Source organism: Erithacus rubecula (genome assembly GCF_903797595.1).
Source record: "Erithacus rubecula genome assembly, chromosome: 6".
Classification (NCBI taxonomy): Eukaryota; Metazoa; Chordata; class Aves; order Passeriformes; family Muscicapidae; genus Erithacus; species Erithacus rubecula.
Window position 1 is genome coordinate 10,663,510 of NC_136688.1, and position 17,261 is coordinate 10,680,770.

At 48.8% G+C, this 17,261-nt stretch overlaps 2 protein-coding genes and 1 pseudogene across 7 annotated transcripts in view; all 3 read right to left on the reverse strand.

Moving 5' to 3' along the window:
• Positions 1-17,261, reverse strand: part of LOC306803424 (mas-related G-protein coupled receptor member H-like) — a 100,177-nt pseudogene that overhangs the window by 18,771 nt on the left and 64,145 nt on the right. The gene's annotated exons all lie outside the window — the stretch shown is intronic.
• Positions 7,535-8,571, reverse strand: LOC306803437 (mas-related G-protein coupled receptor member A8-like). The gene has a single exon (XM_079308843.1). It carries the CDS (start codon positions 8,508-8,510, stop codon positions 7,716-7,718), a length of 795 nt encoding a protein of 264 aa, XP_079164969.1. The 5' UTR covers positions 8,511-8,571; the 3' UTR covers positions 7,535-7,715.
• Positions 14,826-17,261, reverse strand: part of LOC306803421 (mas-related G-protein coupled receptor member H-like) — an 87,209-nt gene continuing 84,773 nt past the window's right edge. For 4 of the 5 annotated variants that reach the window (XM_079308821.1, XM_079308820.1, XM_079308819.1 and 1 more), the window contains one exon: positions 14,826-15,984. In XM_079308821.1, the coding sequence (XP_079164947.1) occupies positions 14,930-15,874 (945 nt within the window). In that variant the 5' untranslated portion in view covers positions 15,875-15,984 and the 3' untranslated portion in view covers positions 14,826-14,929. Of the gene's footprint in view, positions 15,985-16,184; positions 16,495-17,261 lie in introns of those variants that run through there. The other variant, XM_079308822.1, reaches the window with a different exon arrangement.

Below are 17,261 nucleotides of genomic sequence, written 5' to 3' on the forward strand. Positions count from 1 at the left end.
GCATATAAGAAATTTATAAGAATGTTAGAATCGGCTTCAGGAATATATAAATCATGGCTTGTGTTATTTCTTAGAGGAGAAGCAGGAAAAGAAGATTTTCTGCCTTTATTTCCTTTCCTCTCCTCTGAATTAGTTACATCTGTATTAAAAAATATTCAGACCTCCCTGAATATTAAGGACATTATCTTTTTGGCAGTTAATTTGTTAAGTCTTTGTTGCACCATTTGCAGTTTATACAAAATTAAGGCCGAAATTTCTAAAGAGGCTGGGAAAACTCCTAATTTGGAAGTCAAGCTGGGCAGGAGGAATCTTGAGTGAAATGGCAAATAGGAAAAAATGGGCCAGATTTTAAAGGAGTTTTCTAACCCCATAATTTGGGAATTCCCATCAAAACAAATTCAAAATCCAATTGAGGTTGCAAGGTACTTAAAGGGGAAGTGTCAGGATGGTTCTAAAGAGAAAAGGATTATTGCAGTGAGCTGAGCCCTGGCACATGCATATCGTACCCTGCTAGGCACAATAAAGCAAGAGACAAAGGAGAGGGAACAGGAAGATAAATTATCCCCTATCCCAGTGACTCAAGTTGCAGCCAACCCCCTAGGCCAAAACCCAGCAGCTAAACTGAAGAACAAGCCCCAACCAATGGCTGTGGCTACTAGTACGAAAAGTGGGAAATGCACCAAGAAGACTGATAGGCTAGTAAAAGATGATGATGATGATGATGCTGAAAAGGGACCTTCAACACCTCCTGATGTAAAATCAGGAGTTAAAACAAGTGATGGAAGAGCAGAAACTAATAATGAATCCCTTTCCCTGAAGAATCTTCGTGGTTTAAAAAAAGATTACACCCGGAGACCTGATGAATCTATTATTAGCTGGCTGGTTCGTCTCTGGGATGCAGCAAAGGAGGCCACGGTTTTGGATGGCTCTGAGGCGAGACATTTGGAGTCTCTGTCTCATAATCCTGTTATCGACCAAGGTGTAATGAAGGGAGCTAACCCTCAAAGCCTTTGGGCACGGGTCCTGGATAGCGTAGCACAAAGATATCTCTGTGCAAATGACTTATATGTGCAGCAGACCCGATAGAAAACCATAGAGCAGGGGGTCCAACGCCTCAAGGAAATGGCAGTAGCAGAAATTATTTTTTCAGATAACGTAACAACTAAAAATCCAGACCTGGTACCATATACACCGGTGATGTGGAAAAAACTTGTGCGGCTTAAGCCACCTGAATATGCGTCTGCCTTAGCAATAATAAAAAAAGATGAGGTGTATGAGACAGTACTCAATATGGCAAAGAAGCTTCGTGCATATGCGGATGCAGTACATGGCCCGACTCATGCTAGAATTGCAGCTGTGGAAACACGCTTGCAAGACTTAGAAAATAAAATAGAGAAAAATCATCGGAAACTCAGGAAAAAAATTAAGGAGGACCTCCTCCAAATTTCAGCTGTACAAATTAGAAACCCTAATACCCAACGCAAACGTTCCCCCAGTTGGGAGAGGAGGTACACTCCCCGAGCTAAATTGTGGTTTTTCTTGCGAAATTCTGAAGAGAACATGAAGAAATGGGATGAGAAGCCTACGGCTGCTCTGGCAAAACGAGTGCGAAATTTAAAGGAAAGAAAGATTGAAAGAGGAAGTTCCACCAGAAAAAAAGCCGCTCCTGTCTCTCGCAGCCAAAGTGCTAAACGTGATACTAATAATAACATGTCTAATCCTCTTAAGGAAACTTCTAAAATGTATGCCCCAAAAAAAAAAGGAAAAACAAGCTTAAAGAGGCCCTGCCTCTAGCCAAAGTGAAGCGAGGGAAAATCGTGTTTTTTAGACTGTGTAAATTCAATGGCCTAGCACTTCAAAACCACGGAAATATAAAGCTTTAGTAGATACAAGTGCACAGTGTACGATACTTCCATCAAGACACATGGGAGCAGAATCTGTTTCAATTGCTGGTGTAACAGGTAGATCGCAGGACTTCACCCTGGTAGAAGCGGAAGTGAGTTTAACTGGAAAGAATTAAAAGAAACATCTTATTGTGACTGGTCCAGAGGCCCCATGTATTTTAAGCATAAACTACCTTCGGAGTGGGTATTTTAAGGACCCAAAAGGACTAAGATGAGCATTTAGAATTGCAACTGTAATGGCAAAGCATATTCGACAATTAAACACCTTGCCTGGACTATCTGAAAATCCAATTACAGTAAAACTTCTGCAAGAAAAAAAACAACGAGTACCAATTGCCACTTCAATAGTACACCGCCGGCAGTACAAAACAACTCAAAATGCTGTAATTCCTATTCATAAGATAATCCGAAAGCTAAAGAGCCAAGGGGTAGTTAGTAAAACCCACTCACCCTTCAACAGCCCCATTTAGCCTGTGCGTAAATCTAATAGAGAATGGAGACTGACTGTGGACTATCAGGCATTAAATAAAGTAACTCCACCGCTGAGCGCTGCCGTGCCGGACATGCTAAAACTCCAGTACAAGCTGGAGTCCAAGGCAGCAAGGTGGTATGCCACCATTGACATAGCAAATGCATTTTTCTCCATTCCTTTGGCATCAGAGTGCAGGCCTCAGTTTGCTTTCACCTGGAGGGGCGTGCAGTACACCTAGAACCAACTGCCCCAGGGGTGGAAGCACAGTCCTACCATCTGTCATGGACTAATCCAGACTGCACTGGAAAAGGGTAAAGCTCCGGAACATCTACAATATATTGATGATATCATCGTATGGGGAAACACAGCAGCAGATAATCACAAACTAGCCAAAAGGTAAAAATTTTAGTCTCGCTAATGAAGAGGAGCAAAAGCAAGTGACCCGGGCTAAAGAAGCTCCACCGTACAACCAGCTGCCAGCAGATAAAACACGCTACGCCCTTTTCACCGACGGTTCCTGCCGCATTGTGGGGATGAACCGGAAGTAAAAAGCTGCCGTATAAAGCCCCACACGACAGGTTGCACAAGCTACCAAAAGAAAAAGTGGATCAAGTCAACTTGCTGAACTCAAAGCTGTTCAGCTGGCCTTAAACATTGCTGAGAGAGAGAAATGGCCAAAGCTCTACCTTTACACTAATTCGTAGATAGTAGCCAATGCTCTGTGGGGTTGGCTAGAAAGGTGAAAAAAGGCTGACTGGCAACGTAAAAAAAAACCAATCTGGGCTGCTAATAAGTAAAAAAACATTGCCAGTCAAGTAAAAAAGCTCCCCGTAAAAGTCCGTCATGTAGATGCCCATGTTCCCAAGAGTCGGGCTAATAAAAAACACAAGCACAACAAGCAAGTAAATCAGGCTGCACAGATAGAGGTCTCAAAAATAGACTTAAATTGAAAACATAAAGGAGAGTTGTTCCTGGCTCAATGGGCCCATAATGCCTCAGGCCATCAAGGTAAAAATGCCACCTATAAGTGGGCACGAGACCAAGGAGTAAATCTTACCATGGACAGCATTACCCAAGTCATTCATGACTGTAACACTTGCGCTGCCATCAAGCAAGCCAAGCAAGTAAAACCCCTCTAGTATGGTAAACAGTGGTCCAAATACAAGTATGGAAAAGCCTGGCAAATTAATTACATCACACTGCCTCAGACCCGCCAGGGAAAACGTTATGTGCTGACCATGGTAGAAGCCACCACCGGATAGTTGGAGACCTACCCTGTGTCCCATGCCACTGCTCGCAACACCATCTTAAGCCTAGAAAAGCAGGTCCTTTAGAGGCATGGTACGCCTGAAAGAATTAAGTCAAACAATGGAACTCATTTCAAAAATAAGCTTATCAACACTTAGGCTAGGGAACATGGTATTGAGTAGGTGTACCATATCCCTTACCATGCACCAGCTGCAAGTAAAGTAAAAAGGTACAATAAATTGTTAAAAACCACATTAAAAGCATTAAGTGGAAAATCTCTAAAAAACTAGAAGCAGCACCTGGCAAAAGCCACTTAGTTAGTCAACACTCAAAGTTCCACCAACCAAGCAAGTCCCGCCCAGTCTAAAAGCCTTAATGTAGTAGACGAAAACAAAGTCCCAGTAGCCCATGTTAAAGGGTTGCTGGGAAAGACAGTATAGATTCATCCTGCCTCAAGTACAAGCAAACCCATTCGTGGGATTGCCTTTACTCAAAGACCAAAATGTACTTAGTAAATTATGCAAAAAAATAAAACAACCTGCTGTGTACCTCAGGAAAATCTAATTATAAAATAAAGTTGTACACAATATTATTGTTGAGTGCCACTACCATTGTATGCCAAATTTTATGCATAGAAAGAAATGTGTAAGTGACAAAGGCCTAAGCAAATGAAAAAGAGGAAATATGTAAGTGTTAAAAGTTTTGAGCAAGTCAAAAAAAGTTTGTGCCTAGTAAGTGTGTATCCCAATCGTGTGTCAATAATCACGATATGGGATAAGGGGTGGAATGTTATGGGTTATGTTTTGACTAGCTCCTCTCCCTACCCCCCACCATGGAGCTGCCGGCCCCTCCCCCGGGCTGTTTTATCTAGCCAGGTGTTTTTCAGCTTTTGGGGCTTTTTGCCGCTGCTCCTGCTGCTGCTCCTGCTGCTGCTTCTGCTGCTGCTGCTTGCCGCTGCTTCTGCTGCCCCCCTGCCCCCCTTCCCTCCGCTGCTTCAGCTGCTTTTCCCCCCCCGGCTGCCTAAACTGCCCCTCTCCCTTCCCCCCCCCATCCCTAAGGTTTGCACCGGCTCCAGAGGACACGGATCTAAACTTCGGAAACCACCTCTGGAAGTCTGCCAAAGAAGCTCTGCTGCCCTTCCCGGCGAAGATCTGCCGAGTTCATCTCAATCTGGGTCTGTGCTAGAAAGTGTTTCTTTTGTATTTTGTTAATAAAAAAGTTTTTTCCACTTTCCCCTAAAAAAAATTCTTTCCAAGCTTAGTAAAGGAAGGAATTGTAAGGGGGGAAGGGGACCCTTTAAAAGTCTTTTTCCTAAAATTTGTCCCAAACTTAAACAACGTCCTAAAGCAGTTCCTCCCAGGTCAGTAACATGAAGAAGGAGAAAGTGCCCAGATCAGCAGGAGCTCCCCATTCCCATCCTGCTGGCTCCGCTCTGTGCCCTTTCCTGCTTCGTAAGAGTCGGTGTGGTCAAAGCGCACATGGAAATGGCGTCTTTGGCTACGTCAGAGTTTCACCTTCTCAATGCTCTTCTTTTTTTACAGGGGAAATGACATATGTCAAAACCTCCAAATGAAATATATTGCAAATGGTTCCTCATTTCCTCTTAATGGGAAGCATTTCTTTTGCAGAATATCTGATTGTCCAACTGCCTTCTCTCTCCAGAGAGGTTTCCACCATTCCTTGTTCCTCTTCTCTGAGAGGTCATTGTTCCTCCATCAGCAGAGGGATGCTGGTGATGCTGGTGGCACTGGATAGTAGGCAGTGCTGTCAGTGCTGGTGAGGCAGCTGGCTGCTGGTCAGAAATAGTTTCCATTCTGGGAATACTTCCAGGATCACTGCCAAAACATGCCCTGGGGCCATGGAGGCACAACTGAGCTGCTCCCTATCCTATCCCCATCTCATCCTCATCCGTGTTCCCTGTCCCCATTCCCACCCTGCTGTCCATCCTCATCCCATCCCATCTCATCCACAGATTTCCCAGAAGCCAGCAATTCCCATACTCTGAGTGTGGTTGGTCAGGCTCTGCTGTCCTCCATTGGGGACATTTGTGATTGCTGGCATCCAGACTCCCTCTAACCCCCTTCTGACCATCCTGTGAACCCATGAAACCACCTCCAACATCCCAGACTGTCCCCAGGGCTCCCTTTTCTCTCTTCAACAGTCTTGATCCTGCCCTGCTCCACCTGGGAACCTGGCAGTGTCTCTACTCCTCTTGGCTATAGAGTTCTAGGACCCAGGAGGGAGGAGGAAAGCCCAGCTCCCCTGTGCTCCACAGGAGAACACAGGATGGTAAATGCGGCTGGAACCAGTGGAGAAACAGATGAAGAGGCCTGCAGTGGTTTTGGGGTGAGTTCTGTAACAAGAAGGAAGAGCACATGGACAAAGGAAAAGTTAATTCAAGGTCACCTTTAATATCACAGTACTCAGTGAATATGACCACTAGAGATCCCTCTGGATGATCCTCCAGGGCCGTGAAAGGACTTTGAGAAGGAGGTGAATAGATGGAAATGAGTCCTAGGAAAGTGAAGTTTATGTATTAGATAAGAAACACTCTAGGACTGTGTGTGGTTGCAATGGATGAAACCCATCGTAAAGTCTCACCACATGCAGAACAAGGAGAGATCCTTCTGTGTGTCCAGTGGAGGTGAAGAAATTCCTTCATCCTAATGCTTCCCATTGTGTTAGGAAGTTTATTCTGACTGATTCTGGTATCACTGCCAATTCCCATCTCCCCTCCTCTCTGCATCCCATCCCATCCCATCCCATCCCATCCCATCCCATCCCATCCCATCCCATCCCATCCCATCCCATCCCATCCCATCCCATCCCATCCCATCCCATCCCATCCCATCCCATCCCATGGCCGCTCCTGCCTTGAAGCGCTGCCTGTTGGGCTCTGCTGCCCTCCAGATGGGACATTTGGGATTGGCAGCATCCAGACCTGCCCTTCTCCAGACCCTTCCAGAACCCTCTGACCCTTTCAGACACCACTGACAATCTCCAGTCCTTGCCTGTGGTCGCCTGTTCCCCTGGGACAGTACTGTTCCTGTCCTGCTCCACCTAGGAGCATGAGTAGTGTCTCTGTTACTCCGAGCCATTCATGCTCTTACACCTGAAAATTAACAATTTAGCCACTGAATAACACTTAACACTATTTAGCTGAAAAAGTATCTCATGATCTAACCTGGCTTATACACCTGACACACTCACATGTCTCAGATACTGAAACACCTGAGAGAGCAGCAGTGCTCCCACATTTGCCATGGCAGAGGTGTGTGCACAGAGACAGAGCCAGTGCAAGGTCCCTGTGAGAAATTCCCCTTGGCGGCAGGGAAATGCTCCCTGTGGATCCGTTTGCATCTCCTCACTGTGCCAAGGGCTGAGCCTCGAGCAGTGGGGGGATCGGCCCAGGACCCGTCGGCGTTCGGGGATCACCCGAGGGCAGCAAACGAGAGAGATCCCGGCTGGGAGAGGCCCCACTCCCAGGGAGGTTCTGGTCAGAGCTGCTGGGGCCAGGAGAGCTCCAAGGGTCTCCTTTTGGACTGCTCTTTACAGGGCCCCAAGAGATGGGCTTCAGTCACAGCCATGTTTCATCCTGGCCACACTCTGGGCTGGCAACTTTCTGTGAAAGTGTGAGAACAGGGATATTGTGCCATTCAGGGAAGTGAAATAATTTCCAAGGCTGTCCATAAAACCCAGGAGGTCGTTGGATAGCAGCGGTTCCTGGGAGCAGAGGATGTTTCTGATGAGCCCAGGGGCTGCTCCTCAAGGCTGATGCCTCAGGAGCGTTTCTCAGATCCCAGTGGAGCCTGGAAAGGGGGAAGGGATGCAACGGCACAGGGACAGTGACACTGTGGATATTTATTCATCAGGTGTCTTCAGGAATCCCTCAGCCACTGTCCTGGGGTCCTCCAGCAGTGCAGTGGAAGGGATCAACAGGCTCAGATCACTGTGTCTGTGGTGGCATCATCACTGCAGGTAGGGCTTTCTTTTGGCTCCTCAAACACCTTCTGGAGAGCCTTCCTTAGGGACTTCATGGAGCAGTGTCTCCAGCTGCTCCCCAAGGAGTTATCTCTCCTCCAGCCCCCCATCTAGAAGTAGATGAAGGGTTTGATGCTGCTGTTGATGCAGGTGAGTAGGAAAACCACCTGGGAGGACACAACTGTGTAACCGAGCTGCTGCAGGAAATACCAGAGACTGAGGGGCAGAATAGAGAGTGCAATGAGGAAGATAACAAAGTCGAGCAGATTGTGTTGCTGCTGCTGGGAGCCAGGCATGAAATGAATGAAGAGGATTGAGCTGGAAATGACCATGGGTGCAGCAAATAGGAAGAGGCTTAGGATGTACATGGAGAGGAGAGGCACCCGACAGTGCTCCTGCTTGTGTGACTGGCACAGGGAGGTCACAGTGGGATTGACAATGATGACAACAAAGAAGAAGGCCCAGAACAGGACACTCATCAACACGCACAACAGGCGGTCAGGAAGTTGGCAACCACAGAAAAACGGGCAGAGGATGGGCCTGCACCTCTCAATACTGATGAACATCATCCGGTACAGCCCCATGTTGTAGGAGAACAGAGACAGCTGGAAAAGCAAGCAAAAATACATCTGGGGCATTATAGCAGAGCAGGAGACTTCCAACAACAGGAAGAGCAGGGTGGAGGGCACTGTGAAGATGAGGAAGAGGAAGTCGATGAAAGCCTGGTTGAAGTCGGTGATGCCATGAATGTGGAGGAGCCAGAGGACAGCCCCATTCCCAGCCAGCCCACAGAGGCAGCTGAGCAGTGTCACACTGTGCATGGCCACCTTGGTGACACCTGTCTCACACTCACCAGGTCCGTTGGTTGGTGAGCTGAAAAGAGGGGACACAGTGGTCACCTGCATGGAGGGAATCTGGGCAGGAGATAGGATGTGGACCCCGGCTGTGTTCAGAGTGGATGGGAATCAGTTGTTGGAGAATCCAGGCATGGACCACACAGCTCCTCAGCAGCTCTCAGCAGCAGGAAGGATTCAGCGTGGAGAAGTGCAGGGAAGGGTCTTGGTGGAAATGGTGGGGTGGAGAGGGAGGTGGGAAGGTTGGGCTGGTTGGCAGGGTATTGATAAATAACATACAGAATAAACATTTTCAACTCCCCTGAAATTGCTTAAAGACTAACTGGGTAAAAAGATAAAAGGATGGGCAAAAAGTGTAGACCCAGGAAGATAAATATGCCTTGAGGCAGTGGAGAAACAGATAAGAAGGCCTGCAATATTTTTGGGGCAAGTTCTCTTACAAGAAGCAAAAGCACATTGCTGAAGGAAAAGTTCAAGACAAAGTCACCTTTAATATCACAGCACTCATTGAATATGACCACCAGAGACCCTCTGGATGACCCTAAAGGATCATGAAAGGACTCTCAGTTGGAAGAGGATGCATGGAAATGAGTTCAAGGAAAATGGTGTTTATGTACAAGATAAGAAGGATATTTTAATGATCATGCATAAAACCCTTGTTTTAAAGTCTCACCACACAGACAGATCAGGGCGAGATCCTTCTGCATGTCCTGCTGCCCAATATTTCACTTCATTCTGTCTCATTTTGGTATCACTCCTCATCCCCATCTCTGCCCCATATCCCATCCCATCCCATCCCATCCCATCCCATCCCATCCCATCCCATCCCATCCCATCCCATCCCATCCCATCCCATCCCATCCCATCCCATCCCATCCCATCCCATCCCATCCCATCCCATCCCATCCCATGGCCACTATCTGCCTTGAAGCGCTGCCTGCCGGGCTCTGCTGCCCTCCAGATGGGACATTTGGGATTGGCTGCATCCAGAGCCCTCCTGACCCCCCCAATACTCCCAGAGTCCCCGGGGCTGCCTTCCCTCCCTGAAGCCCCACTCCTGCTCTGCTCCACCCAGGACCAGGGACATCTCTGATGTGACACTCTGGGAGCAGCCAGGGGGGAATGCTGAGCCCTGGCCCATTCTGTCCGTGCTGGCTGTGCTGGTGCCAGCCCAGCTCTTGGCACTAGGGATCGTGGTTGCTCCAGGGAGCACAAGCCATGGATGTGTCCCCATCCTCTAGCCACATTCCTGGCAGGCAGCAGGAGTCAGAGGAAGCTGGGAAGCTCCGGCAGAGTGGGTGAAGGAGCTCAGGGTTCATGATGCTGTTTGTTGATGTCAGACAACAATGGGATACAGGCACCAGGTGCTAGGGGGAATTTTGGGATCACAGTTGTGAGGCATGATCCCTTTTGGGGTATAGTGTTCTACGACCCATGAGAGAGGATGAAAGCCATACTCCAGTGTGCCCCCTGCAGAACATCTGATCTACATGCCACTGCTCCCTTCTCATCCATGATACAGTGGAGGATAGTGATATAATGGATTTTTATTAATCCAGTGGCTCAATGACTCTCAGCCAATGTCCTGGTGTCCTTCATCAGTGCAGTGGAATGGATCAACAGGCTGGGACTGCTCTGTCCGTGGTGGCATCATTGCTGCTGGCAGTGTTGACTTTTAGCTTCTCAAAGACCCTCTGGAAGAAGAGTCATAGGGACATGGAGTGGTGTCCTGTCCTCATGGTAACCTGAGACACCCCATGCAGAAGTAGATGAAGGGTTTGATGCTGCTCTGGATGCAGGAGCAGGATTCTGAGCAGGAAAAGCACCCAAGAGGACACAGGAAATTTACCATTGGAATGACAGCAATGACAACGTAGTGAAAGCCCCAGTGCAGGGATCTTATTATCACCCTCAGTTGGTGCTGGTATTTGTGGCAGCCAGGATTTCCTTCTCTGTGGGAGTGTAATTGGCTTCAGAGCCTTTGTAACTTCTGCTCCAGAATCCCAGGGCTTGGCCTCGGGTCTCACCAGGCACCTTCTGCCAAAGTCTCCAGGACAGACCATGGTTCCCAGCTGCAGAGTAGAGCACATTCTTTACCTCTGGTCCTGTCCTGACTGGGCCAAGGGCTACTGCATGAGAGATCTCCTGTTTGATCTGGGTGAAGGCTTGCTGTTGTTCGGGGCCCCAGTGGAAATCGTTCTTCTTGCGAGTGACCAGGTAGAGAGGGCTCACAATCTGGCTGTACTCAGGGGTGTTATCCAAGCCAATATTCTCTTGTTTCTGAATGCTAAGTAGAACAGGCCTATCAGCAACTCCAGACACTGTATAAGAGCACTAGCAGTTAAAGCAGATCTGAAATCTTTGAAAACCAGTGGGGTAGCCTCAAAAAAACTGGGTGATGGATTGGGAGAAAATTTCCCTTTCATTCATTACCTTCCAGTAAGTACCATTATTTTATAATAACCCTAGAAACACACAGTTAGAGTACGATAGCTCTGGATCCATGTGGCCACTTCCCAGAAAAAATTAAAAAAACATGAATTCCTGACATAATCAATCCACCAAACGAATCGGATAATAGCTACAGATACTTTGGTGAGGGGGTCCATATTCAAATAAAGGCTTGCAAATGGGAGAGAGACATCTGTGGCCACATGGAGCCCAAACCAGATTATATCAGACAACATGTTGCCGCTTAAGAGAGCTGTTACTCCTGTCATAACTCTCAACTCAGTGCCCTCTGTCCCATGTTGGGCACCCGAATCTGTCCTGGTTTGAAGGACAGGTGTCTGCCAATAAAGGCAGAAGTTTTCCTTTGAAATAGAGACTTTAATTCCACTTCCCTCAAGTATTATAATTGTTTGAATCAAGGACTCTGAGGCAGAGATAAGGGGGTGGGAATAACAGCTCTTTTACTAATAGATCTAACTGCACAAGCAGAAAACAATAGCAGTTGTTATAATTACTAACAAAACAGAATAAATAACTCCATTCCAGTCCTTTCTCAAGGAGTGTGATTGGCACTCTCTCTGCTCTCGGTCCCGGTGCTGCAGATGGAGCAAAGCCCGGCAGGCGGGAGCGCAGGCGGGAGGGGGCGGCAGCCACGCTGGTCCCGGGCTGGAACGGGCTGGAGCGGCGGCTCCTCGCTCACCGTGTGTGTCCGGGGGATCAGCTGTGTCTGCAGAGGCAGGAGGCTGGAACGGGGCAGATGCAGGGCAGGTGATCACAGAGGGTCTGGCTCTCCTGTGTTCAGCCACATGGGCTGGAGATGGGGGCGTCCTCCTCCGAGCTTGCTGGAAACACGAGTCCCACCCCGGAAGCATGAGAGGCCCCTCCGGAATCCATTCCCACCGACCCCTTTTGTCTGGAGTCATCAGAGATCCTGGGTCTAACCCAGCCAGCTCCATTGGCACGATAATGGGAAAAATTCTTTAAATTGACACAGTAATAGAAAAACACTCAACCTCCAACAACCAGGTAGGGCAGGGTGGAGGGGACTGTGAAGAGAAGAAAGAGCAAGTGAGCAGAAGTCAGGTCGGCCAGCAGGCCAGTGAATTAGCTGGTGCTGAATAAAGAGAGCACAGCCCTGTTCCCAACCAGCCCACAGAGGCAGATGAGCAGTGTCACATTGTGTGTGGCCACGTTGGTGACATTTATCTCACAGAAATTGTCTCCTATACTGAGTGAGGCAGAAGATGGGGACATGGTGGTTACCTCCATGGATGGACACTGGGCAGGCAGTGGGATGTGGCCCCTGGCTGTGGTCAGAATGGATTTGAGTTAGTGCTTGGAGAATCCAGGGATGGACCACACAGCTCCTCAGCAGCTCCCTGCAGTGGGAAGGATTCAGTGGGGATGAGTGAAATGTGCAGGGGAGAAGGACAGAGGGACTTGAGGGTGGAGAGAGGGAGGTGGGGGGGTTGGGCTCTTTGGCATGAAGGACAGAAGGGAATCACAGGGCAGAGGAAGGAGCAACTGGAAAGGGCACTGTGGTCACCAGGAGAGATGGCAGCAACAGAGCTGGAGGAGAGGAAGGGGGGGGAGGGAGGAAGGAAAACATTGCACTGATCTATTCACTGTGTGGCAGCAGCATGTTACAGGGATCTCTGCAGATCAACGGTGCTTCCTGGTACCTCTTGCCCTTTACAATCCATGTCCTAAAGTGGATCCTCTCAGGTCAGTAATGTGAAGGAAAAAGTGCCCAGATCACCAGGAGCTCCCCAGTCCCATCCTGCTGGCTTTCACTGTGCCCTGTCGTGGCGTTGCTCCTGCAGATTCAGTGGAGTCACGGGGGAGTCAGAAATTGCATCTTAGTATACATCAGAGTTTTTCTTCCTCAGAGTTACTTATTGTATTTTTTTTTTTTTTTTTTTTTTTTTTCCCCAACAGAGGAAATTACTTTTTCAAAAGCTTGAAATGAAATATTTTGCAAATGGCTCCTCATTTTCTCCTGATGTGAAACATTCCTTTCCTGCAGAATTTCCCATTCTCCAACTAACTTCCCACTCTCCACAAGTTTCTACCATTCCAGATTTCTCTTCCCTGAGGGCTCATTGTTCCTCCAGCAGCAGTGGGTTGCTGGTGGTGCTGGTGGCACTGGAATGCTGGCAGTGCTGACAGTGCTGGTGAAGCATCTAGCCACTTGTCAGATAGAACTCCCATTCTGGGAAGAGCTCTGGAATCATTGCCAAAGCCTTCCCTGGGCCCAAGGAAGAACAACTGAGCTGCTCCCTGTCTTATAGCCATCCTATTCTACTCTCTGGAGCCAAGCCCCATCCCCATCCCCACCTCTCTCTCCATCATCACCCAATCCTATTGCATCCCACAGGTTTCCCTGAGGGCAGCCGCTCCACCACTCCAAGCGTGGTGGGTCAGGCTCTGCTGTCCTCCAGTGGGGAGATTTGGGATTGCTGCCATCCAGATCACCTCCAGCCCCCTTCTGACTATCTCCTGACCCCTACAAAATTGCCTCCAACATCCCAGATTGTCCCTGGGGCTCCCTTTTCTCCCCAACAGCCCTGATCCTGCACAGCTCCACCTGGGAATTTGTCAGTGTCTCTGCTCCTCATGGCTGTAGAGTTCTGGGACTCAGGAGGAAGGAGGAGGAAAGCCCAGCTCCCCTGTGCTCCACAGGAGAACACAGGATGGTAAATGTGGCTGGAGCCAGTGGAGAAACAGATGAAGAGGCCTGCAGCGGTTTTGGGGTGAGTTCTGTAACAAGAGGCAAGAGCACATGGGGAAAGGAAATGTTAATTCAAAGTCACCTTTAATATCACAGCATTCAGTGAATACACCAAAGACACCTCTGGATGATCCTCCAGGGCTGTGAAAGGACTTTGAGAAGGAGGTGAATTCATGGAAATAAATCCTAGGAAGGTGAAGTTTATGTATTAGATAAGAAACATACTTTAATGGCTGTGTGTGATTGCAATGGAGGAAACCCATTGTAAAGTCTCACTACATGCAGAACAAGGAGAGATCCTTCTGTGTGTTCATGGAGGTGAAGAATTCCATCTTCCTGAGGTGTTTCATTGTGTTAGGAATTTTATTCTGGGTGGTTCTGGTATGACTCCCAATTCCCATCTCCATTCCCCATCCCATCCCATCCCATCCCATCCCATCCCATCCCATCCCATCCCATCCCATCCCATCCCATCCCATCCCATCCCATCCCATCCCATCCCATCCCATCCCATCCCATCCCCGCTCCCCACCTTGAAGTGATGCCCATCGGGCTCTGATGCTCTCCAGCCAGGACATTTGGGACCGATAGAATCCAGACCATTCCCAACATCCTCCAGGCCCTTTCAGAACCCTCCAACCCTTCCAGACACCACTGACAACCTCCAGACCTGCCCTGAGGCTGCCTTGTCCCCTAGGACAGCCCCACTCCTGCCCTTCTCTACCTAGGACCATGAGCAGTGTCTCTGCTTCTCCCAGCCATTCATGCTCTTACACCTTAAAATTGACATTTTAGCAAAGACATTACACTGAACAACAATTAGCTGAAAAGATGTGTCATGACTTAGCCCTGCCTACAGGCGAGATTTACACACTGCTGGGCCCAGGAGATGTCCAAGGGTCTCCTTTTGGACCACTCTTTACAGGGCCCCAAGAGATGGGCGTCAGTCCCAACCAAGTTTCATCCTGGCCACACTTTGAGCTGGCAACTTTCTGTGGAAGTGTGAGAACAGAGATGTTGTGCCATTTAGGGAAGTAAAATAATTTCCAAGGCTGTCCATAGAACCCAGAAGGTTGCTGTACAGCAGCAGTTCCTGGGAGCAGAGGATGTTTCTGATGAGCTGCAGAGGAGCTGAGCCCAGTGGCTGCTCCTCAAGGCTGATGCCTCAGGAGCATTTCTCAGAGAGAGGGGATGCACCAGCACAGAAAGGGTGACACTGTGGGTATTTATTCATCAGGAGGCTCAAGGAAACTTGTGCCAAGGTCCTTCAGCAGTGTAGTGGAAGGGATCAACAGGCACAGATCCCCGTTTGCCTGCAGGCATAATGTCTGCAGGTAGTTCTTCCTTCCTTCTCCTCAAAGATCCTATGGAGGGAGAGCCGAAGGGATTCCACAGAACAGTACTTCCAGCACCTCCCTACCAAGAAGTAGATGAAGGGTTTGATGCTGCTGTTGATGCAGATGAGCAGAAAAACCACCTGGGAGGGGAAAATGATATAACCGAATGCCTGCAGTAAATTCCTGAGGCTGAGGGGCAGAGTGAGGAACACAGAGAGGCAGATAACAATGTCAAGGCTGTTGGGTTTCTGCTGCTGGGAGTCAGACATGATCTTAATGCAGAGCATTGTGCTAGAAATGAGAATGAAGGGAACACAGAGGAGGAGGTCAAAGGTGTGCATGAAGATAGAAGACACTCGGCACTGCACAGATAGCTGGGATGCACACAGGGAAAGCCATGTGGCAAAGAGAGCGAAGGCAATGATGCCAAATGCGCACAACAGGGCTAACAGCACCTTCGAGAGGTGCTGGGGAGGGTGGCAGCACTGCCAGAGCAGGCAGTGCATGGACCTGCACCTCTGGATGCTGAAGCATGTTAGTATGTACAGACATGTGCTGTTGTAAAACAGAGACAGATAGAAAAGGAGCCACACATACAGCAAGGGCATGATGACAGAGCAGGACACATCCTCCAGCAGGAATAGCAGGGAGGAGGAGACAAATACGAGTAGGAAGAGGAAGTCAATAAAAGTCAAGATGTGGATGGGAATGGTGGTGATGTTCCTGTACACACAACGGAATCCCAGGAACCAGATGACAGCCCCATTCCCAGCCAGCCCACAGAGGCAGATGAGCAGTGTCACACTGTGTATGGCCACATCAGTGACATCTATCTCACAGAGATTGTCCTCTTCAGTGGGTGAGGCAGGAGATGAGGACATGGTGGTCACCTCCATGGATGGACACTGGGCAGGCAGTGGGATGTGGCCCCTGGCTGTGGTCAGAGTGGATGGGAGTCAGTGGTTGGAGAATCCAGGGATGGACCATGCAGCTCCTCAGAAGCTCCCTGCAGTGGAATTTAGTGGAGAGACGTGAGATGAGAAAGGAAGGAAGGGAGAAGTTGGGAAGGATGTGGAAGAAAAGCACAGGGCAGAGGAGGAGGGACCTGGGGTGGGCACTGTGGTCACCAGGAGAGGGTGGGAAGAACAGAGCAGCTGCTGGAGGAGAGGAAGGTGGGGGAGGGAGGAAGGAAAACATTGCACTGACCTGTTCACTGTGGGGCAGTAGCAGGCAAAGGGGGTCTGTGCAGATCAGTGATGCTTCCTGGAATCTCTTGCTCCTTTGGGATCAATTTCCTAAAGCAGCTCCTTTCAGATCAGTAACATGAAGAAGGAGAAAGTGCCCAGATCCCCAGGAGTTGCCCATTCATGTCCTGCTCTCGGTGCCCTGTCAAACTTTTGATCCCCCAGACTCAATCGAGTCACGGGAGAGTAGGAAATTGCATCTTTGTCTACGTCACAGTTTCACTTCCTCTGAGATATTTATCTCTTCTCTTTTTTTTTTTTTTTTTTTTTTTTTTTTTTTTTTTTTTTTTTTTTTTTTTTTTTTTTCTGCAGAGGAAGTGACTTTTGTCAAAAGCTCTAAATGAAAATGGCTTGTCATTTCCTCCTGATGAGAAAAATTCCTTCCTTAAAGAATGTCCCATTCTCCAACAGCTTTCCCTCTCGGCAGGTTTTTACAATTCCTCCTTTCTCTTCCCTGAGGGGTGATGGTCCCTCCAGCAGTAGAGGGATGCAGGTAGTGCTGGTGGCACTGCAAGGAAGCTGGGCGCTGCTCAGTTGTAACTCTCATTCCAGGAAGTGCTCCAGGATCATTGCCAAAGCCTCCCCGGGGCCCAAGGAAGCATAACTGTGCTCGTCCCCTCCCCTTCCCTTCCCTCCCTTCCCCTCCCCTCCCCTCCCCTTCCCCCCCCCCTCCCCCCCCCTCCCCCCCCCCCCCTCCCCTCCCCTCCCCTCCCCTTCCCTCCCCTCCCTTCCCCTCCCCTCCCCTGCCAGACAGTCACAGTGACCTGATGAAGACCTTCCTTACTTCATCTTTCAAGACCACTGACCCAGTTGAAGAGCAGAACCATGCACACCTTATGGACTATCATCCTCACTTTAATATGGAGCAGGGATGGGACTTCCTGGAGTTATCTGTATGTATGGAATATAAGATATTGGGAAATAAATAAAGGGCAAGGAACCTTGTACGGGACTGCCAAGTCTCTATGGGATTACCCTTGTGCAGCCCACCCGTGTCTTAATAAACAAACCACTTTCTAACTTTAGTTAGTTACAGAGT

Bases quoted from the DNA above. Each gene is read 5' to 3' on its own strand.
- LOC306803437 (XM_079308843.1), bottom strand. From the start codon at position 8,510: ATGCAGGTGACCACTGTGTCCCCTCTTTTCAGCTCACCAACCAACGGA.